At 45.2% G+C, this 28,000-nt stretch overlaps 1 protein-coding gene across 1 annotated transcript; it reads right to left on the bottom strand.

Moving 5' to 3' along the window:
• Window positions 1-50: 50 nt before the first annotated feature.
• LOC114043368 (HEAT repeat-containing protein 6-like) lies at window positions 51-27,964 on the bottom strand. Its single transcript, XM_027862461.1, has 21 exons — window positions 27,954-27,964; window positions 26,714-27,056; window positions 24,722-24,829; window positions 22,195-22,335; window positions 21,433-21,548; window positions 19,487-19,601; window positions 17,917-18,018; window positions 17,362-17,499; window positions 16,231-16,526; window positions 15,827-16,004; window positions 14,123-14,329; window positions 13,591-13,690; window positions 12,421-12,779; window positions 8,851-8,973; window positions 8,190-8,276; window positions 7,590-7,724; window positions 6,808-6,930; window positions 4,195-4,319; window positions 3,837-3,933; window positions 3,030-3,234; window positions 51-2,247 (listed from the first exon to the last, which is right to left on the bottom strand). The coding sequence occupies exons 1-21, from the start codon at window positions 27,962-27,964 to the stop codon at window positions 1,691-1,693; spliced, it is 3,666 nt and encodes a 1,221-aa protein (XP_027718262.1). The 3' UTR covers window positions 51-1,690.
• Window positions 27,965-28,000: the final 36 nt, after the last annotated feature.

Raw genomic sequence — 28,000 nt, 5'->3', positions numbered from 1 at the left:
AGCTGAAAAACAATTTAGTGGAAAATTTAAAAGAAAAATCCAAATCCAACTGCCTTTAGAGAAGTGTTTTAATAATGATGTAAAAAACATTTAAAACAAATATAGTCACACATTTCTTACTAAAACCCCCATTTAATGTCACTCAAATGGACAGAGGATTAACAAGAGAATGAGGAAGGTGCAGGGGCTATTTCAGGTACAGTGTTTTAGTTTTCAACAAGAGCGTGTTATTGCTGTTATTACAAAACCTTATTTCTTACCTATTACACACCCAGATAAAAGGTAGAAGATTGTTATTTGCTGCACAAAATCTCTATGCCCGTCGATGCTTAAATCACTGCTGTCGGACAAGCGAGGACAAACTCAAGAAGTCGACAAATGCCCAACCCCAATCCCGACTCTGTGTGTGGTGAGATCTGCTAATGCCTCTAAGAAATGCCAACCTGACATACGTAACATATAACACGTCTGCATCAAATGAGGCGGCCAATCACCTGCGAAGCTAGCATGTGAAGGCCAACGGACTGGCCAGTTTATCTTCTGCAGGGTTAAGAGGTTCCTTCACCGGTAGCTGAGGTGAGAGACCTGTGGTACTCTCGAGTCTGGACAATGGTAGGAAGCTGTGACCCCCACACTTATCCTACACAAAAAGCCAGGGAGCCAAGTGTGTAAAGCCCTTCCTCTCCGTTATAATTCTCTAACAGTCCAAGGTTTTGTAGTTCACTGAGGAAGCCCCTAAATTATCCCTACTCGTTTTAGAGCTCAGAGGTTCGTGAGACACTTCACTGGAAAGCCTCCACTCAATGCACAGAAGGCACACGAATAAAGCAGTCATTGGGACAACCGAGTTATCGAGGGTAAACTGTCTAGGGCCGTGTTAAGTAAGAGGCCCTCAACTCGGTCTGACAGAGGATAAACTATGTTGGGAACGGAATTTAAAAGAATACATTTATTTAGCTTTCTATTTGGGTTTCTTTCAAAAGTGCAAAGTACTAGTATACATGTCACCAAGGCAAAGATATAATCGAACTCTGGGAAAAACATTAGTGGGCACAGTGCTGTTGGCAGAGAAAATATTTTACATGTGTATAATGACTATCAAGAAGAAACTATTTCTAGCTTGTGAAATTTTTGGTTTGAATAGGAGCTAATTAAAAGGGGTGGAAGAGGCAGGGGGCTATTTGTAAACGGAGCCTCACTTAAAAACAGTCATAAAGTAGCAGATTAGCTTAGCCAGGAGTCATAGCAACAGACTTAAAAGTCCCTGGTGAGTTAAGGCCTCACTGGGCCAGAGGGTGGCTCCCAGAGAGGGGTGGGGCACTGCATAACAGGCCCCTCGGCGGCTCTTCCATTCCGGCTGGCCCTGCTCTGGACACACTTTCTCCCTTTTGTACCTTGCCCTCTGGCGGGCCCCCGGTTAGAGGGGGCTGGCCTGGCCAGCATGGTAGCTCAGTGTGTACACCGATAGCCAGGGCACTTTGCAATAGGAGGATGACTGAAAAGTTATTACCACATTCCCCAAGGAGGCATGAGTTTTAAGTTCTTTTTGCTTCTGCTCCCAAGACGCCATTGAGCACACTGCCAGAGAAGGCCCCTTTCTCTAGGACAGCTTGCTTGGCTTCTAAATTTACCCTCTTGGCACATTTCCCATCTCTTCCTTGTTCTATCCGTACTTGGTATTTGGTCTGCCTTACAGCAAAGAGACACAAGATTCAGTCTCACTGGTATACATGGTCAGGATGCCTTCCAAATAAGCAACGATGACCTTCTTAGCTGTATCACCTGAGGGTTCCTGAACCCCCTTTATATGCCCCAGGGCCTCTGATAGCATTTTGTCTCGTTCCTGGGGGCTCTGGGGTGAGCCTGTGTCATCTCCCTCCACTCCTGACTTCAAATACTGTAAGATGTAGAGCCTGACCATATCACCACTCTGCTCCACAGTTTCTTGAATGCACCTCAGATCTGAACCGCTGGCTAGGTTTAACAAGTGAATCAGTGCCTGGCAGATTTGTGCTCTTAGGCTGGCACAGTATTTGAATTCCAGAAAGTCTGTGGTGTCCTCACTCTTCTGTAAGGCGGTCACCAGCGCATTCCAGATCTGAGCATACTGTTCCACAGACCCATACTGCTCCCTCTTGTCCGGAATGGAAAGAGCAGTTGCAGATTTGATTCGTACTTTGAAATTCTTGCAGAATTTCACAACCGATGTGAGAGCACCATAAGCTTGTGCCGTCCAAGGTGCTGTTCCTAGAAACAGTCATGAAAACAAACAGGTAGTTTGAGAAGAGATTGGGAAGCAACACATGGCTACCCCAACTAAGTTAGCCCCACACTACTGAGAGGTTTTCTATTACAGAGTAAGCAGAAAGAATCAACTCCTCAGCTGAGGAAAAACCTAAATGTGCTTTTTGGGTCTTCAGTAGGGTAACAATACTACTTTCCACAGTAGCAGGCTACCCTAGTGCAAAAAGCACTGGACTTTGAGTCCATCAGCTCTACCACTCACTGCCTTTGTTTTCTCCTCTATAAAACAAGAGGGTAGAGTCCACGATCTCTTAGAAACCCCTTTCAATTCTATCTATGGCTCCACAACTGAATCTTTCTGCACACAAGTCACTTGATGATAAGTTTCCTCTGACCTGACCTGCCCGGCTCTTGGCTGACCAGAAGCCTACAGTCTGGAGTTTGCTCTATAGCAAGAAACGGGTAAATTCAAGAACGCCATCAGGTGGAACACTAGGCTTTTTTACAACCTGGCCCTTAAAGTCGAAATGTGGGGCAAGAAAAAAATAACACGAAGGAAAAATGGATTTTGGAAATGGCTATGAGCTACAGGCTGGCACTGGTAAATATGATTACAAGCTATAATCTAAAAAGAAGCCACCCACCCACTGTATTTCTTCTTTCCAAGCAGAATCTCCTTTATCACTTTTGTACCAAAAGCCTAGTCCCAATATTTTATTTGCAGGTCAGAATTTTGCAGAAATAAAAAAGAAAGCAAAAGCAAAACAAAAGAAGTTTTTACTCACCCAGAGGCAAAGCAGAATTTTTAAATACATTTCCTAGGGCATAACATGCATTCCATCGGACTTTCATGGTGGCCTCACTCAGAACAGTAGAGATAAGGGCCTGAATGGATTCCTCAATGGTCTCTGTAAATCTGGGTTTTATTACATGATATGGCTGCAGGAAGTGGAGCAAATTTCCAAGGGCCCGAACGGCATTACTTTTTACCTGGTTGAAAAAAAAAAAGGATTAGAAATAATTCTGCCTCATGGACAATCTTGAAGGCTTTTTAACTTTAAATAATTTCCTAGGTCCCGTAATCTTGTGGAACAGGACAAGAATGCGAATGGGAGGAATTTGGGTATCGCACAGTTCTGGAATTCTTTATGGTGAACATGTGATTCCAATCACTGTACCGATCCCAAAAATAAGGTTGTGTTTGAACATTATTAAAAAGTTCACCTGTCCCATTTGGAAGAATCATGAAATGTTAAAAGCTGAAAAGGGATCTTAGAAGTCACAAGAAAATTGGGGCTCAGAGAAGGAAAATGGTTTGCCCTAGGTTATCCAGCAAAATGGTGGAAGACCTGGGACTTGGACCTGATGAAGGATAGAGGATTCTTTCCTTAAAGGCAGCTGAATGTCCCAGGTCCCCTGGACTCTGCCTATTCTGGGCTCTTTCCACAATACCAACTCTCTTGGTTCAAAGAAAAGAATGAGCTAAGGAGTCATCAGAGCTCTGACTTTTTCCTCCCACTGCCATTTAAAAGTGCTCAAGCCTCTAATTAAAGGCAGCTTACATCAAACAATCCCAGGAAAGACTTTACTACCTTGTCTTTATCCTTGGAAGCTTCTGTTGCCGATCTCAACATTTTTAATAGCAAGAGACTGGAAAATTCTTCTTGGAAACTCTGGCCCAACATTTCCCTGTTCAAACCAAAGCAGATAAAATGTCCAAAAGGTGAAACTCATTTTAATAGACACACATAACATTACACTCTCATTCACTTAATACAGCTATAAAAGCTACAAAGAGCACAGCTCAGTGGGTTGTTCTTATAATAATAAGAAACCACATGAAGCCAAGTGAAAAGATCTGCATCCAGTCACAGTGACTGCAACAACTCATCCTTCACCAGAGCTGTAGCCTCAGACCTCATGGCCTGGAAAAAGGCGCTACCTACTTACATGTTGACAATCAAAGTGTCTGTCAGGTTACCCAAGGACCAGGCTGCTTTGGCACGGACATTTGGAGACTTGTCATGCAGAGACATCAAGATCGCATTTGCTGTGTCTGCAACAAACATGACATCCTACAAGAAAAGAACAATGAAGTTACTTCAGGAGTTCCAAGTGACATCTCTGAGGTTTTCAAAGTTTTGAGTTTCGGTCACAAATCACAAACATGAAAAGTTTGTGTTTGGGAATTTATTTGTATATTAAGGTGAACTAGTCACTCAACAAAAATATCAAGGTCCAATTCAGAGAAAGTTCTCCCTTGGTGTTCCCATTATTTGCTGCGGACCTTCCCCTCCCACCAGTGCCATAAGCTCCCAAGGCCATAGTTAACTCCTAATAACATTTGGTAGTTTCCATACTGTGGGCTTTTCTTTATCTACAGGTACAGGACATAACAAATACAGGTCAGTATATTTCTAGGGATCACCAGAATGCTTTCCTTCTGAATGAGGAGGGTCTTTTACCTTTCCTAATCTCCCCCTTGGCCTTTCTGTGACATATTATATTTAATTAGAGAACATGATCTTTTAAAATTATCTTAAAATGACAGATTAGACAGACCATGGATTCTTAACTAGTTTTATTAATATTCTGCTGGTTGCATTTCTATCTAATTGGTTTCTTTTGTGATCTTAAGTATTTTGCTTTATGCACTTCACCTTACTCTGAGAAGGGGGGTCCATGACACAAACAAGGTCATGAGCCTCAAGACTAGAAGATGGCTGACCTTAAACTATGCTAGTAATACCAACTATTAATAGGATTTGTTAAATTAGTTTTTATTTAACTTTTGAACTATCTGCTGTGGAAAAGCATTATGCCAAGCAGCTGCTTTCAACAATATTACTTCTCTGTGACTACTTGTCAATTATTCTATGTGCCATGAACAGACAGTATTTAACAGCTACCCTTAAGACTTCAAAAGCAGAAGGTTCTTTAGAGATCTTATCCAACTCTCAGATTTCACAAAGGAAGAAATGAAGCTCACACAGGTTAAACACCTTGCTTAATCGTGGTCTTTGTGCTAAAGATGCATACTTGTTCCCCACTGGGGAGCAGTGGAGGGTGGCTGGCTAGCAGTGGAGGGTGGCTGGCTAGCTGGGGAGGACAGCTTACATAAGAGCAGTGAAAGACTCTACTGCCTCATGTCTTCCACAAACATACATCAGGACAAGGCAAAGATAAAGAAAGCAGTGTGAGAACAAGGCTCAGGAAGGACTGTGGGAGCACTGGGGAAGGAGTGAAGGGTATATCTCAGATGGGCATGAGGGAACTAAGGAAACAAAAAAGATTGAAAGCTCAACTGCTGAATAGTAATGAACAGGTATCATAAAATACCTTCAACATCATGATTAGGTAGACATCAAGATACAAAAGACAAGGGCCTCGGCAGGCAGCTTAGCAACGGACATGATATACCTTGTGTTTTTATCCTCTTCTTTGAAAGCTCCTGGTTAATCTAGTGTGATCAGAAAGTGCACTCTAGGAATCAACACTAGGTTTGGAAATGTCTGAAGACCACTGCTCTTCCCTCAGGTCCTCTTTAGTTTGCCCTGTGGCCTCTCTCATCTCCCTCTAGGTCCCAGCCTGTGCCCTGTAATTAGACCTTCCTCAGGCCCTGTTTTCCCTTTAGCTTGTGAAAAACACCAAGTCTCTGTTATAAAGCTCTGCCCCAGACCTACCTTTCTTCTAAGAGGTTTTAGCTGATCAGGCCCCATCATCCTTCCCAGGGTCATAGCCAAGTCAGATCTCCCTTTCAAAATCTGTCTTATGCACTACCCCAAAGCATTTAATCATGCTTATCTACCACAGGGCCCTTGCGAGACTAAGTTCCTTTATTTTATTGCCCATGCTCCTGATAAACAAGCACCTGGGGGTATGTGGAGATATACATACATATATATATATATATATATATATATATATATATATATATATATATATGTGCATATACGCACTCGCGCACACGCACACATAATTTTAAAAATTCAGTCCAAACAACCAAGTAATACACAGGATCTGTCAACCTACAATTACTAATGGTAATAGAAAAGTACAAATGAAGTAATTATAGACATGTTAATTAGAAAAAGGGATCTCTATACATCTACATTTACATCAACATATCTGGGAAATCTTTAAAAGTCTATACATTACCCTTGGCAAATCATCTGACCACCCCATGCCCCCAGCAACTCCCAGACTCTAAGCTGCAGACGTGGTGCCAGCCTATAGTGGTACAGAGGTTTTACCTCACTGGGTCCTCTCTACATTGATAAAATAACAGGTCTGGTTCCCAAAAATACAAGCACATATCAAAAAGGCAAAAACCACAATTGACCTTGATATGAAAAAGGTGGGAGCACTCAGGCCTTCCTGAGCTGTGCAGAACGCAGCCTTCACCTCGGCTCACATGTGCCTTCCCTGTCTCTTGGCAGGGGATCATCCTTAGGGAGCTAATGGGCGGGGGAAGGAAGGGTACGTCCCTCTCCAACAATGACATTGCTGGTGCCGACTCTCTCTGAAGGTCTCACAGAGCAGAGGCATCTGGCATGTACTTACCTGCCTGAGACAGGAGAAGAGCACATAGACGCCCAGGGCGCGGACAGCGGCCGCCTTCACCAGAGGATTCTTGCTGTGATTTAGTCCCAGCAGCAGAGTGATGCACAAGATCTGTCTGTCATTCTGTCATCACCAACGGTAACAGAAAGGTGCAGGTTCACAAAGAAGCTCCATTTACTCCCCCCCCCAAACATGTGTTAATGAGCTACTGGGCACGCAGTATCCCATGCTAGGCAGTCAGGGAGCAGGAGCCGAACACGTCACCATATCAAAGGCCTTCGGGCTGGAAAGGAGCTCTGAGAACTCTCGTTCTAGAGAGGGGGAAACAGAGGCCCACACGGCTCCAGTGACTTAACACACAGTCCTGCCTCAACGAGTCATGGTAAAAACTAACCTCCACATTGTAAGCTCAGCAAAGCTGACCTGTGGTGCCAAGAAGGGCCCTGACACAGGGTGATGCTCCCATTCGTGATGCTTCTACTTCATTCCCGGTCACCTTCTAACAGCCAGCTTAGAGAGCACGAGGAATAGTCGCAAATGCCCCAGGAGACCGAAGGGCAAGCAAGGCTGGACTTCAATTTCAACTACTAACACAGAGAAGACCTGCCTTCTATTTTTTCTGTTCTTTTTTTTAAACTCAGAAACATGAGCCTGCTGTCTTCCCCCAGAGATTATCTCAAACACTGACTTGTAAAGGCTGTTCACAATCCAATTAGAGACGGCTATATCTGATGCTTTTAACATAAGAGCCTCACTGACGAGGCTGAAAAAGAGCCATTTACCGGCAAGCTACTGAAAGCTTCTGGTAGGATGGAAGAGAGGGCATCGCAGGAACTGGCCTGGAGAGTCGGATGCTGTGAGTTCTGAAGCGCTCGGGGCAAAGGGCCGTTCAACATCATAGCCCAAAACATCACCACCTACAAAAGAAAAACTGATCAAGACGCAACCCAGGAAAGAAGAGCCCGGTCTTTACTTCCTAAATAAAACAGAAGCTCCCTGAGGGTAGGGACTGTTTTAATTTTGCCTTTGCATCCCTCCCTACCAAACAGAGTGGCTGATATCGAGCAGCAGGGGCTCCATGAATGCTGGTGGCCGACTTATTCTTGAAAATTCTGAGCCTTGAGCCTGGCCACATTCTGGTATGGAGGTACAGAGAGCACACCCAGTCCCCTCGTGGCTGCTACATGACATATTTGGCAACAGGTCAGACTTGACAGCATTTGTAGATACAACATAGTCCAATTAATGCTAATTAATCTACCTACGAGCATTTATGAATCTGTGCCAGACACACTGCTGAGTGCTACAAGACAAAAACAATTAAGAGTCAAGGCTGAAATACAAAGAAATGCTAAAGCCCAGATGAATAGCCATTCACTTACCAAACTGACCGGGACTCTCTGATTGGGGGCGACGGTCGAGTCTGCTTTATATTGCTGGATTAAACCTGTCCCTAGCTCTTCTAGAAGCTGCCAAGGAAAAAAAAAAAGAAATGGATTAGCAAAGGAGACCATTAGAATTACGGTCATCATATACGTGGCTGTCTTCAAGCTCAAGGTCACATCAAACCCAACAAACAGGAATTCTCTACTGATTTCCATTCTTTTGTAAGGAGTTCAAGTTTCAACACAGAGGGCTCATGAACTCAAGAAATCTAACCATCAGTCAGTCACAAGCCTCCATCGATGCAATCGGTGCTCTCTGAATAGACACATAAAACTGTACACTAGAGGGGTCAAATACATGGCCTGCTAGCTACACTCCAAGTATAGCCTAAGTCGGATTGAAATGTAATTGGGAAATATTTAACGAAATAAAGAAAAATGCCAGAAAACATAATGACGTTCCTCTGTGATTTTCTAAGTCAATATGTGGCCCACGAGGCGTAAAGGAGATGGACCACAGGCATTTATTAATTTCCCTGCCTCGATGTCACCAATACACATGTTCTCTGTCACAACTACCTTAAGAAATTATAAAACTGATGGGGTATGTAGGATATGGAATAAACGGGGGAAATAAAAAACAATGAGAAAACATTACTTTTGCGCCATGAAGCTGAATGGATGGGTCTGTTTCCTCCATGCACCTGCAGGCCACCTCACCAAGCTCCATCAAATAGCCCTGGGCCATTACAAAATAGCCTTTCACCAGAAGGGCCAGCACCTACAGCGAAGAAACACACACACAGGCACGGACTAGCCAACCACCGTAATTTGAACTTAGTGCAGGGAAGAACCAGCCAGCTCTACAGAATAATGTTTAAAAGCCTAAGAAAAACACACTCCACAAAATGTGAATGGGACTGTGCCTTGTAATGTGAGGGGGGCTCCTCCCCAGTGGAGCTCCTGTCCATGGCCCCCTGGATCTCCACGGAGGGTCTCCCTGCCATGGTGAGGGCCTTCCCTCAGGTAGACCGTCCACGTGTTGTTATCCTTCACTCTTGGTAAATGACCAGTCACACATTTTTGGATGGTATTTTTATGTGAATCATTGTTGGTAAGGTTGCTGCCTATTTTCACTCACCATATTCCTCTTCATTGCCTTTTGGGGGATGATTCACAGCTATAGCACATCACTAGAAGAATACTGTTATAAACGATCGAGCTTTGTTTCATGGAGACATTTGAGGGTTACTGATAGCACACTGGGGCCTTTTTTTAAACAGAATCTAGTCTCCTTCCCACCTATTAAATTCTGAGTCCAGTTCTTGAACCCTATGAAATGTCTGTGAAAGACACATATGTTGATTTTTCTTTTTTAACTTCAGAGTTATTTCATGTTGTTTAGTTGTTTCAGTTATATTCAACTTTTCACGACCCCATTTGGGGTTGCCATTTCCATCTCCAGCTCATTTTACAGATGAGGAAACTAAGGCAAACAGGCTGAAGTAACTTGCCTAGAGTCACACAGCTAGTATCCGAGGCCAGATTTGAACTCAGAAAGATGGGTCTTCCTGACTATAGGCCTATCGCTCTATCCACTGCACCACCTAGCTGTAAATCCTTACAAATTTCAGCTAAAACACTACATCGCTGTACCCCAGCTAGGATGCCATTAATGCCTACTCTCAATCATCCCTAATTTATCTTGTATGTAGTTGTTTGCTTCTTCTCCTACATCTCTTCCATTAGACTGTCAGTTCCTTGAAGGTAAGGACTGTTTTTTACCTTCCTTTGCATTCCCAGTGCTTACTGCCTAATACACAGTAGGTGCTTAATAAATGCTGACTTGACTCTCCTGTGACACCTATCTTGATTACATACTATCGTCAATGGATCCAAGTTAAAACCCAGCTTTTCTACTTACAATCCACCACTAGCCCTGAGATCTCGAACATCCAACTAACGAACTACTAGGAGCCTCAAATGGATCTATATAATTAAGTTGGCCTCAATTGTCTCTAAGATCTCTTCCAGTTAGAAATTCCACCATGCTATATGATATAGTTAAAGGTATGTGTATCGGGGCAGCTAGGTGGCACAGTAGATAAAGCACCAGCCCTGAAGTCAGGAGGACCTGAGTTCAAATCCAGCCTCAGACCAAACACTTGACACTTACTAGCTGTGTGACCCTGAGCAAGTCACTTAACCCCAATTGCCTAAAAATTTAAAAAAAAAAAAAGAATTAAAAGTATTTGTATAAATAGGCCTTTTAAAAAAAACTACTTCCTTGGCACATATCCCCCAGATGGGACTACTGAGCTGTAGGAGATGATGCGTTTTATAAGTGTTATCTGTGTCCTGCCAGATTGCTCTGCACCAATTAACACTGCCACCAGCAAGAAAGAAGTCAGTCAAAGTACCTCTTTTTCCAACCACCTTATCTCCTACCAACACCAAGATAGCAATTTTATTTGTAAATCCTTAAATGCTCCAGTGGCTCTGAGATCTTAGAAGAGAATGACCTCAATGCTGGAAATGACAGAACAAACAGGACTTCCAGTGAGCTAATCTCCACCCCCCCACCCCCCCACCCCCCCCGGATAAACAAGGAAATAGAAAGAGTTCTGAGCGGTTCTGCTGCACTTGAGCTGCCCACCTCAGATGAACCTCATCCTTGGGGCCTGATGTGACGGCGGAGCCACTGTCAGCAATACCTGAAAGACCCTGGACAAGGCAGAGGTACCTCAGGGCTGGCGAAGGGCAAATGTTGCCCTGATTTTCAAAAAAGAGAAAGGAGCAGAATGTGTACACTCTGGGTCAGTGAGCCTGACTTCAGAACTCATCTTAGTTCATCAAAGAGATGGCTGAGGAACACTTGCAGGGGGAAGTGGTAATTACAGAGACTGCACAGCTTCATCAAGAACAGGCCATGCCAGACGAGGGGAGGGGAAGGGAATAAGTATTTATTAAGCATCTGCTATGTGCCAGGAACTGGCCTAAGCACTTTACAAATATTAGCTCATCTGCTCCTCTCATTTCCTTTTGTGACTGGACATCTATACTAGTAGATGAGAGGAATGCAATGGATATAGTTTACCTAAATTTTAGCAAAGCTTTAGATAACTGTTTCATACTATTCTTGTGAAGATGGAGAAGCATGGATTGAGTGATAATACAATCAGATGGCTTCAGCACTGGTGACTAAAGCTTCCATGTCATGGTGGCAGGAAGTCTCTCCAGGGCAACACCCCAGGGAACTGTGCTTGGCCTGGACGCTGCTTTAACATGCGCATCAAAGACCTGGATGAAGGCAGAGACGGCAGACTCATCCAATTTGCAGATGACACCAAGGTAGGAGGGATCCCCGAGTCCCGGGATGGCAGAGCGGGATCCAAAAAGATCTTGGCAACCTAGAGCACTGGGCTGAACTGAATAAGATGAAATTTCATGGGATAAATGTAAAGTCTTGAAGGTGGGTACAAAGATGGCAGAGACACGGACAGAGCAGTCATCCTGAGACAGATGTGAGGGTTTCAGGGGCCTCAGCAGGAGGATACGGCATCCAAAAAGCCAATGAGATCTTGGACTGAATTAAGATAATGAGAACGGGAAGGTGAGAGGCCCACTGTATTCTCAAATCGTCAGCCCTCCCCCACCACGTGTGATGTTCATTCAGTTGTGGACCCATGGTTTATGAAGGCCTTGGAACGTTAAAGAGAGAGCACCCAGGAAGCTGATGGGCCCTGAGCCCATGACCAATGCGGATGAACTGAAGGCACTGGGCACATTTAGTCTGGAGGAGAGAAGATTCAGGTGGAACGGGATAAGTGTTTTCAAGTATTTGAAGCACTATCGTGTTAAGAAGAGATTAAACTTATACTGTTTGGCCCCAGAGGGTATCATCAGAAAAAAATGGGTAGAAGTCACAAACAGGCAAATTTCGGTTGGTATTAAGAAAAATTTCCTAACAAAAGGGGAGCGGTCTGCCTTGGGAGATGGTGGGCTCTCCCTCTTTGGAGGTCTCCAAGCACAGTCTGACAGTTCCCTGACAAGTATGTCATGATGGAGATTCCTTTAAGGTATGGGATGTACTAGATGGCTCAAGAGGGAGATGCCTTCAGACTCTGACACTCTGTGTGCCCGTGAATTCCAACAGGAAGGAAGGACTCTGATCAACCCATTTAAATGACTAGTTCTCTGTGTAAATATAAGCATTAGATTCTCTCACCTGTAAGGCTTCCAATCGAACAGGAGATGGTTCATATATGTTGCCGATGGTACAGCTAGTATCGCTATCAGAACAGGGATCTTCCCTCGGCAGTACAACAGTGGAGATGCACAGACGGATGAGCCAGCAGGGCTCACCACTGGAGCCTGCCAAGCTATCCGTAGACTCCTCTAGAGTTTCCGCATAGGAAGCATCTCTGCGCCAGTCAGAAGGGCTGAGCCACAACATGGTGGAACCGCTACTACTGCTTAGCCCAGAAGAACAAGGCTGCTGCAGAAGCAGCTGCACTTCAGGCAAGGGAGCCTGAGCCGACACTATGGCCCCCAAGAGGGTCAGACTGGAGACCCGGACATTGACATCTGTGAAAGGAAACAGGGAGAGAGGGGCACCACGCAAACAGTGATCATAAAAACAGAGACGGAGGAAGCACGCTCCAGCCCAACCCTCTCTGTCCTTTGTTTACAAAGAAGGACACAACTTAATTACTCTGATGCGAAAACTTCAGTTCCTATGAGAATATTTATGGTTTCTATGGAGACTATATAGGAAACATGGAGATTCAAATGATACATACAATTTTATTAAAGTATGAAAGTGGAGATCAGAATAACAAGGTTTTAGTCTTAATTTCAGTGCAGATTATAACCCTGACCAAGTAATTCTTTGTCTCTCTATCGTTAAAATGAGAATCCCATTACCCTCCACCCACCCTAGGCTGGTATCTAACAGATGTGAATAACTATATACCAGACAAGCCCAGCAACCGTATTACAAACCCATTAGTTACTTGTGGGTGGTTTGTGAATAGAAACGTGATTCTTTTGCCAGTATCAAAGACATACAGAGTGCCTTGAAGCAGCTGGGGAATCTACAGTTCCCTATCCCAGTGACATTGCCAGGGCAAGACAGGAGGTTCCAAAGTGACATCACCTTTCCCCAAAGGCTGGAAGAGATTCCCCACATGGGCTGAAGATTGGGAATAATTCACTCTGTAACCCTATCATCCCCTAGGGGGCACTCTTCGAACAAGTGGTACCCTCCTTCTGCTCTGAGCTCATCTGGCTGGGATGAGCCAATAGACGGGAAAAGGCTTTGAGCACACGTTATCAATAACCTTTCATTTAATCACACTGCTTACAAAAGCATGACTGAGCTGAACAGGTTACCAACCTTTATGGCGGATGTACGGCTTTATCTGGTTCCAGACCTTGGTCAGCAGGTTGGGTTTCAGACGGTTGTAAGGTGCATTTGATACTAAGTTTGCAAGGCACTGCAAAGCACAGACATGAAAAAGTGGCACCTCACATGCAAGCCAACAGTTTTAATTAAGGCATCATAAACAGACAATAAAGCATTTAAGAAATATTTTTAAAAACTCATTTATATAAAACCTATGCAGAAACAAAAAGTTGAAAGGACCCAAATCCTTTACACTGGAAGGATTATATATTTGAAATCAATCCTTCACCTGGACACTATTTAGATCTGATTGATCCAGTTTATATCCCTAGCAGGACAAAAAGTGTTCTGCAAATGAAATTGTAAGAAGATGCATTCACATTTGTAAATCATATTGCCTTAATAAAAATCACCACTCAGTTATATTTGCAGGTTCTGAATTTTCCTTGTATAATTTGAAAATACTCTTAAGTCAAATGATCTTGATATAGCAAAATTTGTAAAGGCTCATAGTTCCATTTACCTTAATTATCTGAGTAAGGGTCTGAGAGGATGATTCAGCCACCAAAGCTAACAAAAGACATCGATGCAACTCACAAACGCTGGAAGCAATGGCCACTGAGAAGGGAGTGAAAGCTCTTCTATGGTCACTCGTGTCTTCAGCAACAGAAAGAAACTGCTTCGAACCATCCAAGATGGCTGATAACACTTGTAGAGCACAGGCACGAGTCTGAAATTTCAAGTTAATTCACATTTGTCGATTAAAAAAAAACAAGTCACCTCTATTTTTCAACCTTCTGGACTATGCCTAGATATGGTTCTATATATAATTAATATATTATCTCCTCTATAGTTAATAGAGGTGCTTCTATTTAAGATCTGTTTCTATGTCAGTTTTCTATCTTCCACCCAGGTTACTTGATCCAAACAAACTTCTGGAGGGAATGTCACATATAGGCACAATTATATGGCTACAATCCCCTGCTTCCCAGTCTAGCTTAACTTCTATTCCACACATTTGAAGGACTTTTGATGAATTATCTCAGAATTTCCTTTTAGAAACAATGGACACTCAAGGAAGGGATGGTTTTACAGGGAGGCTGCTCTATTATACTAATGGTGTATGTGAATACACGAGGGAATCCTGATTTTGTCAGCATAGTAATCTCAATGTCTTGCCACATAATCCAAGGGGTTGCCATGACATATGGTTAAACCCTAACCTGAGGTTGGCCCAGGTGCTAAAAGTCAGAGGAAGGATTTGAACCTAGGTCTTTACGACTCCAAGCCCAGCACCCTATCTACTGCACTGCACTGTCTCTACTCCTGAATATATCATCAAATCAAAAGAGTAAATCTTCAGAGACAAATCATAATTCAAATGAGCCCAATTAATGGGGGGGTAACCTGCTTATAAGCTGATGATTAGGATCTAAGTTTCTCGAGGACAAGGCTGTTTCACCCCAAGCCTGGCCAATGCTTATTTGCCAGTTAGTAAAATTACCACTGTAAAACAAGCTGTTTCCTTCCTATGGCTACACAGCTGCTTTCCACAAGGCAGCGAGCATATCCAAACAGAGGTCAGCACTGCATCACTCATGGTGAGTCATGGTCAATGCCTTCCCTTTATGGCAGCTAGTCTTAGCCTACAGAGCCTCTGTCAAGAGAAGGAAATGGGGGCATGGTGCTGCTTCAGAAAGATAGGGTGGTACAGTGAGTAGAACCAGGAAAACCTGGGTTCAGATCCCACCTTAGACACTTCCAAGCTGTGTGACCCTTGGCAAGAATCACTCAACCTCTGTCTGCCTCTGTTTCCTCACCTCTAAAATGAGACATGATTAAAAATAGGACTAACCTCACAGGGTTGTGGTGAAGAACAAAGGAGGTTGTGTCTGTCCAGTTCTATGCCAACCTTAAAGGACTATAAATGTTGGCTAGTGTTCGGCCTAACTTGGAAAGGCTGTATGACTACAAGTCTAGAGGCTCAGTCTGTGACTGCCCCTCTTCCCCTGGCAGGATGGGTGCTTCTGAAGTCCCAGAGACCAAGTTCCTGCACTACCCTCCATCCATGTGAACCCACTTCCCATTTCCTTGTGAGCCAGAAGAACGATCCTCAGCTCAGCACTCCCATTACAATTAATGAGAGTTCTATATTTAAATTAACTAAATTGGGCCAGAGGAAAAAAAAGAATAAAATTTTAAGAGGTTAATAACAAAGTTCTCTTACCTTTGGAGAGGGATCTTTTAATGAAATTGTCATCAAGGACACAGACTGCGGGCTTCCTATGCCGGGCGTATCCGGAACAAAAGCAGACCAGTAGCCATAGAGAACTTTCTTCTCTATTGACTTTATCGTGGAAAGGAAGCAAGCTAAAGCTCCTTGGCGAACTTTGGCTTGGTAAGATCTTGAACAAAAGGAGACAAGAGGCTTTCATAAAACACACAAGAAGAGCCCTCACCCAAACTGAACTGCTTCTAAGGAGACCCCATGAGACACATTCAGGAACTCTGCTTTTAAAAAGATCCCCAAGCTCACATGGCGATTTTATCTCAACTACACAAAGGCGTCTCGTTAATTAACAAGCGAGCGCAAGACCAGGCATTTCAGAGCTAACTTCGCGTGGTGCCCACCTCATCTTGTTCTGTAGGCCGCCCTCGGCGTCCGAATAGTCCGACTCACTGCTACTGATCCTCTTCCACGGGGGAGAGCTGAGATAGGAAGAGGCTCGGTCTCGGGCGGCAGGGCTGCTCCCCTCGGGGGCCCCGCTCAGGGTGCTCAAGTAAGCACAGCCCAGGGCGCTGCCTTCGTGGAGGGTCAGCTTGCCCAGGGCGCTGGCGGCACCGGCTCCAAGCTCCCCATTTGGTTCTTTCAACTCCTCTTCTCGATGACCTTTCTTCTGTTTGCTCTTCGCCTTCTTCCTTTTACTCTGACATGAGAGAACAAATGCACACGTCATACATCTCCAGCTTAAACCCACCCTGTCTTCCTCCTCCACACTGAAAGCCTGGTGAGGAGCGCCTTCCTAATGGAGACCAGAGCATCACTCACAGCCTGACGCTCCTGTACGTTCCACCCCAATTCTGCCGCCTCGCTTCACTCATCCCCGTCTCCTAGATCCCATGTCTCCTTGTTCTAGAAGCTCCTATTATGTCCTAGAAACCAACTTCTATGCAACATCCCCCCCCAAAAAAACCAAACCCGTGTTCCCAACTGTCCTGACACTCAGTAGAAGTGACTGATGAGTGATAAAATAACTACCTAAACAAGGTGGAAAGTTTGAGGTCTCAGCAAGATTGCTTTTCAAACAGTAAATAATCACAGCCTGGGGCACAGGCTTATGCTCCAGTTTTGACAGAAGTCGAGGACAGGCTTAGACCGCAAAGAGGAGGTACTTGGGGGCTCACGAGGGGAGGGGCAACGTGGCAGTGCTGTGGAGGCAGGAGACAATGCCAGAGAGCTGCATTCTTGGCAGTGTTCTCAAGAAAATACACAGGGTCAGGATGTCCAACTTGGGAAGAAGGGCATAGTGGTACTGCAAAGCTGTAACATGCGCTACACCTCTTAGAAGTGCTCAGCCCCCAAGTGATCTACCTAAACTCTTCTGTGTAAACTGAGTATACTAAAAACCCACAGCAAGTAATAAACTGCTTGTTCAGGATAGGTCTTCTCAGGTAAGAATGATAAAAACAACAGAAAATGTTTCTGGACAACATATTTTACAAAATAAATCTAAATTCTAATCCAACAAACTGTAATTATACCGCTATTGGTTTCGAGGGGTTCATTTCCATTGGCTCCTGTCTGATAGGTGATCTCCCATCATACTGAGGAAGAGGAGCTGGGTATAAAACTGCAGGCATTTCTATGTTCAATCCAGGAAGCCCATGAAACATATATTTCTAAATATTAAAAAGAAAAAAGAAAAATCACAAAATTCAAATGTAAATACATGAACGAGGAAACCTTTTTTGTTGTTAATGAAATAAAGATGGGAAGCAAGTTTTCTAAAATCAAGCATTTGCTACCTTCTTCTTTCCCCAGCTCCAAAATGTTACAATCACTAAACATGTATCTGAGAGATTTTTTTTTTTAAAAGACACATTGTATCTCATCAGGTTTGGCATTCCTAGGAAGTTGAACATCTCCAATTGCTCTTTCAAAAGGTCCTTAAAATTAGCCCTAGGTCCCTCTGCCTTATGTGTCCGTTGTTCTGTGTGGGGTGGTTGATTGTCAATGGGCAAAAGGCTCTTAAGACCACTTCAAGTTAAGATGGGAAAGATCCCAGTCGTGAGAAAAAGGAAGTAATGCACGCTCACCTTTAATACCGCCAGAAGAGACCCAAGCTGCTCGGTCTGGGTGAGCTTCATCTTACCCCCATTCAGAAGGGACTGGAGACCTTTCAGGGCATTTTGTAGCAACTGGGGGAAAAGGACACTAAGTTACAGGGACAGTCAAACCTTAAGCCATCTGGACCCCAGGCTTCCAGAACCCTCAAGCATTCCCAACTGCACCAAATTCCAAAGGAGAGAGTTTGTAAAAAGACATCTCCCGCCAGAAGCACCAGAGCAGCCAAGGACCACCACAGACCTGGAAATGATAAAAACGGTGAGAAGTGTGCCAAGTCCAGAGAGTACTGCACTAAGAATGCCACGGTCTGGGTTCTAGCCCTGGGTGGACCCCTAACTAGGCATGTGTTCTTGGGCAGTGCGCCAAATTCCTCTGACCCTCAGTCTCCTTTTCTCTAAAATGGGAACAATACCACTTGTCCTTCTTACCTAATTAGGTTGTTCTGAGGATCAAATGAGATAAATGTCTGTGAAAACACTATGTAAACTCTGAAGTGTTAAATGAATATAAAGCATTATTAAGATGCATGCAACATACTGTGATTGGCTAGGCAGTTAGTAAATGCTTACTGAACTGGATTCACCAAGCAGAAGGAAAGGAGCCTGGGTTGGTGCTCTCTCTAAATGGCCAACCTTCTTTGTAAAAGCTGAGAAGAAAGGAGTCCAAAGAGGCGACTGCTGGATGAGCTAGAAAAGAGGGTACGTTTGTGCCAGCAACAGCTCTGAGCATGGCAGGGACAGAGGCGAAAAGCAGCAGACCCTCTCCCAGAGAGCCGGGGGGAAGAACTCGGCATGCTGGCTTCATTAGGGGCTCTCGACATCAGAGGCATACAATATCGTGTGTGTGTGTGTGTGTGTGTGTGTGTGTGTGTGTGTGTGTGCACGCGCGTGCTCGCGCATGTGCATGTGTGTGTACTGTAAGTGTGTGTGTATTATGTGTATAGGTGTGTGTGTGCAAATGTGTATCACGAGTTTATTGGTGTATACGTGTGAGCATGTCAATGTGTGAGTGTGTAAGTGTGCATGTGTAAGTGTGTGTGTGTGCGCACATGCATGTGTGTGTACTGTAAGTGTGTGTGTTATGTGTATAGGTGTGTATATGTGTGTAAATATGTGTCATGGGTTTATTGGTGTATATGTGTAAGCATGTCAATGTGAGTGTGTAAATGTGCGCGTGTAAGAGTGTGTGAGTGAGTGAGTGTGTGTGTGTGTGTGTGTGTGTGTGTGTTTAGAAAGCAAACACTGACAACTAGGTAGACAGTAGCATGATTCCAGCATTAAACATTAACGTCTGTTATTCAGGAAACTTCCATCCAGAAAGACAGTCCCAGGTGATGCTGAGCAGACCAAGTTCTCCCATAATTTTTCAAGCTAAAATTACACAATTTAGACTTTTTAATGTTGTAACTTTAACTCACGTATAGCAGCACCTTAAACAAGCCAAGTGGACTCCTTCTTGCATTCTGCAGCTACATGTTTCACATACAACAGTAACTTACATTATAAGTGAGGTATTGTAGAATGCTAGGTTCCTACCTACCATGCAAAATGTGATATCGTCCATACCAGAAACTTTGGAAGACTCTAAAATAGTTAAGAAAGTTTGAAAGCAGACATTTCGGTAAGGCTCATCCAAGTAGGGCTGTCCTGGGACACTAAAACACAAGCAAAGGAGGCAATTCAAACTCCAGACGCTTTGAGCTGAACTTAGAAAACACCACTAAGCATGACCTATTTCCACTCCACAGGGGAGGCCGCAAGCTAGTTCACGAAGCTCTCCGCTGGGCAGTGGGGGAAGGGAGAGCAACGTGCACACCACAGGGCTGGTGTACAGGGGAGAGGTCAGAAAATCTATAGGAGGGAGGAGGGTTTCGCAGTCCCAAGTGAACTGCTACTGACAGTAGTTTTCAGCTGTAAAGGGGAAAGAAGACAAGCAAAGGGTCTGGGGGAATGACAGTATCTCCCTCCTCCCCACTGGTAGGAGTCCAGGGGCAAGCCCCGACCTCAGCTCTCCTCAGAAGCCCCTTTCAACAAGCTTGGGTCTCCTCAGAATTACCCCCAGGCTCTCCTAAGGTCCCTTCACACATCCTGCAACCCCTCCTCGACTCCGGGATCTACACTCACAGCTGCTGTGGATCACTACGTAATTGATTAGATGGGCAATCCTGTACACCTATTTGGTTTTTATTTGTTTTTTTGGCTAGGCAATGGGGTTAAGTGACTTGCCCAGGGTCACACAACTAATAAGTGTCAAGTGTCTGAGGCCAAATTTGAACTCAGGTCCTCCTGACTCCAGGGCCAGTGCTCTATCCACTGTGCCGCCTAGATGCCCTATCTGTACATCTATCTGGCTGCTATTTTGAACTATTAATCAATCTTCTCATTTTATTTTACTTTTCACATGTTTATGTTTCATCATCCTTAGTCAGACCATAAGCCCCAAGGTCTAGAAAAGGCAGGAATCATGTTGTATACCTCTTTGTATTACGGAAGCATAGAAATTGAGAATTTTTATACAAGAGGAACCTGAGAAATCACATAGTCTAAGGGTACTTAATTTGGGGAGGGTTGTCTATGGATAGATTTCAAGGGCCAGGAGCTTGAGTAAGAAAAAAAGTACATCTTTACTAACTTCTCACTCACATTTAGCATTTCACTTCATTTTTTAAAAGCATTCTTCAGCAAAGGGGATCACAGGCTTCCGCAGGCTACCAAAGAGACCCATGACCGCCAAAGGCTGAGAATGCTGATCTGGTCCAATCCCCTCAATTTGGAGATGAGGAGACCAAAGAGCAGGGAAGCCAAGTGGTCGAGTTGTGATCTCATGGCCAGCCAGGATGGGCAGCCAGGCCTGCAGGGGCCGGGGGCCAGGGCTCTTGGGCTACACCAGCCTACAGTCACAAGCCCAAGACCCCGCCCATGGCAGGCACTTGATGCAACGAAAAACTGGATGGCACACAGACAGGACAACCTGAGTCACTGCAGCTTACTACTCTTTCCTTTGTTTTGTGGGACCACAGAATGAGTTCATCACATCATTCTAAACCGAACGCTTGGGGCTTCCTATCTATGTTTTTAAAAAGGGAGAAAAGTGGCTATAATAATGGTAGAGATTGACAAAGAAGTCCCAAATGTCTAACAACGTATCCTTTCCAGACTTAAAAATAATCCAATTTTAGGCCAGTCAAATAGAAAAGGTCAGTCAAATAGTAAAGTATTTCTTTACTAACTGGGCACCTCCTAGGGAAAGTGGATTGGTGACTAATTTTCTCTGATACGGTAATTTTAAAAAATATTTCCTTATAAGGTAGTTTTACAAGCAAAATATAAAAATTGCAGTCTCCTGTGACACGTACACTGTTAGGGCACTTCACAGATTCCGTAACTCTGCGGGAAACTCCAAGTGTGGGTTAATTTCCTAAATTTCAGACAGGTTCTGCTTCCCACCAATGGCCCCAGGCCCCACGCAGTACTTGGCCCCCTTACCTGAGACATATGTTGGCCATACAGTGCACTGCGGCTCGGCTGAGGTCAGGGTCCGACTGGCTGGGATCGCTCAGCTTCACCAGGATTCCAGTCTCCCCGAGCAAGTCTGGAAGGTACTAGAACAAATACAACAGCCAGAGGTGGCCCAAGACAACGGATCAGGGAATGCTCGGCCACAGACAAAGCTCTCTTTCTTTCTCTTTTTCCCTGGGTGAGAGGTGAGTGTGGGTGGGCTGTACAAAAAGGCAATTAAGCACTGCAGGGCCTGCTGTGTGCACCTTACATAGGAGCAAGCCAAGAAATGTCAGACACAATGTGCTCAGACGATCAGAAGAGAGGGGCTAGCAGAAGCTCTCTGGCCACATCTGCAGCTGAGGACAGGCCTGAGAGTGGGCAGGGAAGCTCCAGGCTCTGCCCACTAAGCCACAGGCCAGACTAGGAGCAGCACAGGCAATGGGGAGGTGCTCACACCCTGACCAAGGTTCTTACAACACTGGGCAACCTCATGAGGCCAAGATGGACTCAAATAGTTTCCACACTTTGGCTGCCTTATTTGCAAACACTTGATTTTTGTACAATTCTAATTCATTAAAGCTACAGGTAGCTCAGGAGAAGAATGATAGCCCTTGGGCACTCAGGCTACAAATACCCTCTGTGATTTCTACAGAATGATCAAAAACCATGGAGAGGTGAGGGGGAACCGTGGGAAGAATTTCCCCCTTCCCTCTTCCCACGGTAAAGAAGAAAGGGAATACAGACTACCTTCTGACATTTGGGGCCGTTGTAGTAAACCAGAGCAGACAAGGCCTGAAGAATTTCCATGTGTGTCCAGGAACTACATTGTTGAAAAGCAGAGATTGTGTATGCCAAAAGGAAATCCAGATTCTGTTCATCAACAATCACCTACCACCAGAGAGGGAAAAGACAGACACAACCAATTTTGAAAAATATTTCCATTCTAAATATGTAATGTTAACTACACTCACCCACATACATATGTGTGTGTGTACAACTCTATCTTTTACATTATACACATTCAATGAATATTCTCAGTTTGACTGCCTGGTCTATAGAAGGTACTCAATCAAACAGCTGTGAACAGTGTTCACCATGTGATTGGCATAATACCAGGCCTAAAGACCATACCAAAGACATCTAAGACACAGTCCCGACTCTCAACAGATGACAATTCTGTGAGAAATAACACTCAGACACTCCTGAACCACAAGATCCTTCCATCAGAGCATCTCTTGCACCCGTGCCCCCTCTCTTCTGCTCCTGCTACCCACTAGTCCCTGGAGGAGCCCAACTGCCTCCTAGTTTGCCTTCCTGCTTCTGGCTCCTCCCCTCTCTAACCCATCCTTCCTAATGCCACCAAGCTTTGATCGCCTCTTCTGGTGTCACCCTGGCGCCCCCCACCTTAGCCCAGCACTCATTAGAGGCCTCCACTACCTGTCTCTTTCGGCCTTCACCACATTACCCTGGGGGTGGGGTTGGGAGGCTCTATGGGCATTCTGGCTAAACTGGACAGTGCTAGACGTTCCACTCTCATCCTGGCATTGTGATGCCCCAGCTGGACAGGATCCCGCACTCTTTAAATCTCTCAGGTCACTCTGATTTTTCCTATTTTTTAAAATCATTTTGTAACCTGTACTGTAGCATTGCTGTACAGTTCTCACCACGTCTACCCCCACCTGCCTCTAGCATCTGGCACAGCTCATGGGACATGGCAGCTGCCTGATACAGGTGTGTTTAATCAAAAATATTTTTGGACCAGACCTGTAAATTCACTGAAATGATTTTGACTGAGTAAGAGACAAAGTATAAGCTAGTGCCAAATGCATGGGTTAGATGCTAAGTGCCAAGGAAAACTGGGCATCTTTTCAATTGATCAGGCTACAGATATGACGCCCATGACAGCAGCAAAGAGGCAAACCAATGACAGAGGATGTCCCAAAGCCTCAGACTTTGGGGACGTCCTGCAGACACTGCCTGCCGCAGTTTCCCATCAGTATTAAAATCAGAAGTGGGCGTAGTGAGGAGAAAACCTGCCTTGGAGCAGGTAAGACCTAGGTTTAAGGCCCACCTGTGACACCCCAAGGCCACGTGACTGTGGACAAGTCCCTCACATCTCGGTGCTCCAAGGCAGCAGCTGGCAGGTCAAGAGCCTTTCAGGTGGGCGAAGCCCTTCACACCTGTGAAGTCACTGGACCGTCACAACAACCCTGTGAGGTGGGTCCTCTTATCATCCCCATTTCACTCATGAGGAAATGAGCACAGAGAGGGGCGACTCCCAGTGCCTGAGACGAAAGAAGGTGCCAACCTCATTGGCAGAGGGAGCTTCCACATCAAATTACAGGTCTAGTGCCCAACCCCAGGAAAATCTTAAGTGACACAACCTAATTAGACCACAATCTAATTCCTTTCAGGCAACAGCCTTACGTGCCCATGTACACACAAAAACAATCCTGGATGTATGTTGGGCACAATTTGTTTCGTGAAGACCTTTCAGAATCATCTCATTTAATAACAGCCCTACTGGCACTGCACTTTGCATTAAAATGTATTAAATATATTTGGCAATTTGTGAAAGATACTGGAGAAAAGAGGAAAACCATATTATAATATGGGCTGGGAAATGATAAGTGAGATAAAAGAAATCCTTTTTTAACCTAGTAGGAAAAATAAAAGTCTTCAAAGTAGTCGTATATTTTATACAGATCATAGATTTGGAGTTAGAAGGGACGGTAGAAGTCATCAAGTCTAACCTCCTTGTTTTACAGTTGAGGAAACTGAGGCACAGAGGGTGAAGTAGCTTGCCTAAGGTCCTACAGCCACCTAGTGTCTGAGATAGGATTTGAACCCCAATCTCCTTACTCTGAGCCAGATGCTCTACCCCCTATTCCATACTGCCTCCTAGATCAAAAGTAGCCACACTCCTTCCCCCCACAAAAACCAAACAACCCGACAGCAATCAACAATGACACAGCTACCCAATGACAAGAGGTAGAGAAGAAATCAACATTTCAGATAATTGTCTGCGGACTTTTCTTGGTCGGTGAGAGGAATCTGATGTAGCGACCCGTAGAGATGCTGCAGTCAGGGAGAACCAGGGTTCCAATCCTGCTTCTGATGCTTACTTGAGATGTCACCACAGACAAGTCACCTGTTACTCTGAGCTTCACCAAGCTCTCCAAACTCTACCTCCTAAGTGACAGACCCACAAAATCACAGATGGGTCCTCGACTTTTCTTCTTCCCCAAATCCAAGCCCCCCAGGGTGTTCTTACCTGCAATCTGTTAAGCAGATGGTGAATAAGCTGAGAAACTTTGCTGACTAGATGTTCCTGATTAAGATGAACTAGTCGACAGGCCTGGACCAGTAAGGCACTGACATCCTACCAAAAGAATGAAAATAATAAACACAATAGGACAGGAGACCTTTTCGTCCAATTCAAGCCCCCAACACATAAAGCAAATCAGAGCTAAGGTTAGCATTCCAAAACAGGAAAAAGTGAAGGATGAAAAAAGGACAATGGGGGAACAGGGACATACTAATAATATAGAGGAAAAAGTAATAGCACGAAACCCAGTAGGGTAGAAAGAACATGAGACCAAGGCTGGGGGAGGGCAGGTTAGGGTGGAGCTCCTGCTAGTTAGTGGGACTATGTGTATGTGTATATACATATACACACACGCACATATACCTATGTTATATACTACATATTTACAGATCCATCCATATATACACACGACACATTGTGTGTATATAGATATGTGTGTACATGTGTATGTACATATGTGTATACATACATAAACGCATACATATAAAGACATACAAACCAAAGGTTTGTCCACCTAGATCTTAACCTAGTTCTTAATTTTCTTTGTGTCATGGACCTCTTGGGCAGTCTGGTGAATAATGTTTTGCATAAAACAACATCCATAGAATACAAAGGAAGCTAGTTACACTGAAAGAAGGATGTAATTTTTTTCCCCATTCAAGTTCACAGATCTCCTGAGGCTTCACGGACTACAAGAACCCCTGCTCTAGAGAACTCCAAGCCCCATCCCAAAGTTAACATTCTATGATGCTATGATTTCAGACCCCAGGCCATGTTCAGACTAAAATAACACTCTAGACATACTGTAACCAGACTCTGAACATTTCTATCTACCCAGGTCCTGCCCCAAAAGAAGAACTGACTTCTTGTGCACTTATTAAAGACCTTCCTAGACTATACTTTATGACTGTCCTAGACCCTTACTAGACTATAAGTCGCAGGGGGGCAAAGCCTAAACTCTGTATTTTTCTCAGCATCAGCACAGAGCTCTGGACCCAGTGGTTGCTTAATAAATGGATGATGAACTGAGATAACAGAAAAGTTCACACACTGGCTAAAAAGATCAAGGAATTAAGTAAAACTAGACTTTCTATGGAATAGTAGAAGGTCTGAATGGAAGGTCTGATAAAGGGAAAAGAATCTGGAGAAGAGGGCGGCTTCTTGGACAAGTCCCTTAACCTCCTGGGCCTTCAACAGTCAATCTGTAAACAAAAAATCTATTAAGCACCTATTATGTGCACATCGCTGAGTGGGGATACAAAGTAAAGCAGAAGACAGTCCCTGCCCCCAAGGACTCCCAGTATAGCAGGAGAGACAGGAAAACACCTCTGCACAAACAAGCTACAAGAGGGATAAATGGGCAATAATCAATAGAAGCACTACAAGAATTAAAGGATCGGGGAGGGGTCCCCGAGAAGGTGGGATTTTAGCTGGGACTTGGAGGAGCCTCAGTTTACCCACTTGTAAAATGGGGAGGGGGTTGGACCAGAGGGTCCTTTAGGTCCTTTTTTATATGCATGTCAGCAATCGCAGGCAGCCTAATGAAAAATTTCAGTGGGAGGCTTGGAAGTCGGTCGAGACCTGGGTTGGAATCCCAAACCAGCTCGGTGACAGTGGGGGGAATCACTCCCTCGTCCCTGGTCCTCGGCTTCCCCCGCCTGTAAAATGAGGGAGGGGTGTGCCCCTCGTTGTGGGGTCCCCCGGGGGGGGGTGACGTGTCAGGAGGCGCCCACCCGCCCGCTTAGGTGGGGTCGGTCCTAGCTACTGGGGGCCAGCAGGACCGTTGGGATCGACGTTGGGGCGGTTTCTAGTGCGCTACGACGGGAAACCGTCGCAACGGATGCGAGGTGTCCGGAGCCCCGGGAGTGGTGGGCGGGGGCCCGGGCTGCCCGCCCGCCCCCCGGCCGCGCCCCGCACCTCCAGCCGCCCCGCCTGTACCTCCGCCGTGACGCCCCCGCCGCCCTCGCTGTAGTTCTCGGAGATGAGCTGGTCGAACAGCAGGTGGATCTCGGTGCGGGCGGAGCTGCTGTCCGCGGGGCGCAGCGAGGCCAGGCGAGCCGACAGGCGGCGGAATCCGCTCCCGGGGCCCGGCGGCGGCTCCCGGGCCCCACACACCGGCCCCCCGGCCACCTGCAACGCCGCCATCTTCCCTCCCCCCGTCCTCCGGCCCTCCCTATGGCAACGGACGAGTACTTCCGGGGGCACGCGTCCCCGCCACTGCCCGAAAGCGCGCCGTTTCCATGACGACGAGACGCCGCCGGCCGGCAACCCGGAAGTGCTCCTGAGGTGGCCGGCGCTCTAGGCGCCTGGAGGAACCATAGAGAGGCGCTGCCTTCCCTTCCCTCGTCTTGGGTTTGAGCGGACCCTTGAGTCCGTCTGTCAGTCCACAACCATTGATTAAGCGCCTACTATGTACCAGGCACGGGTGCGTCCTTATCCCTTCTGGGTCTCAGTACTGTGCAGCCGGGCCACCCTTTTAATCATCTCTGATTACGTTTCCCCACAGCGGTTGTTCCAAATCTCTCATCTCTGCCCCTTCCCCACCCTCCATCTCCATCCCTCTAAAATTGAGACCATCTGTATCATCATCATCATCATCAATAAACATTTATTAAGCTCCAGTTATGTGCCAAGAGGCGCATCTCTCTTCTCTGCCCTCCCCCATCTCCAGCTCTTTAAAATTGAGCCCTTCTGTAATCATCATCAGTAAACATTTATTAAACTCCTACTGTGTGCCAGGAGGCACATCTTTCTCCTCTGTCCCCTCCCTCCCCCATCTTCATCTCTCAGATCTCACTTCCTAAATTGCTGAGAAAATCGAGCCCATCCATAATAATGTCTTTCCTATCCTAAACAAAAATCTTCCCATGACCCTATTCCCTAAAGTTATTGCCCTATATCTATCCTCTCCTTCATTGCCAACGTCTAAAGGAATAGTCTATGTCTGCCATCACCTCTTCTTTACCACCTACTCGTCCCAACCTATAGAAAAGTAGGCTGACTCAGTGACCCATTGTTTCCAGACCCGTTTGTCATCGATCCCTACCTGCAAATCCTCACCTTCTCACTACCTAGGGGAGGAACTGAGATGCAAGAACGCAGCCTCTTTTGCTGACAGTGACCTATCTGAATTATCTTTTATCTCATTATAAAAGTTCTCAATAAAAACTGGACCCACCTTGAAGCCATTTCTGATCTCCAGAGAACAAACTGTCAACGTGTTGC

Source organism: Vombatus ursinus, unplaced genomic scaffold (genome assembly GCF_900497805.2).
Source record: "Vombatus ursinus unplaced genomic scaffold, bare-nosed wombat genome assembly UNPS02014768.1, whole genome shotgun sequence".
Classification (NCBI taxonomy): Eukaryota; Metazoa; Chordata; class Mammalia; order Diprotodontia; family Vombatidae; genus Vombatus; species Vombatus ursinus.
The sequence above is the reverse complement of the archived record's forward strand: the minus strand, read 5'-3'. Positions and strand labels throughout refer to the sequence as shown.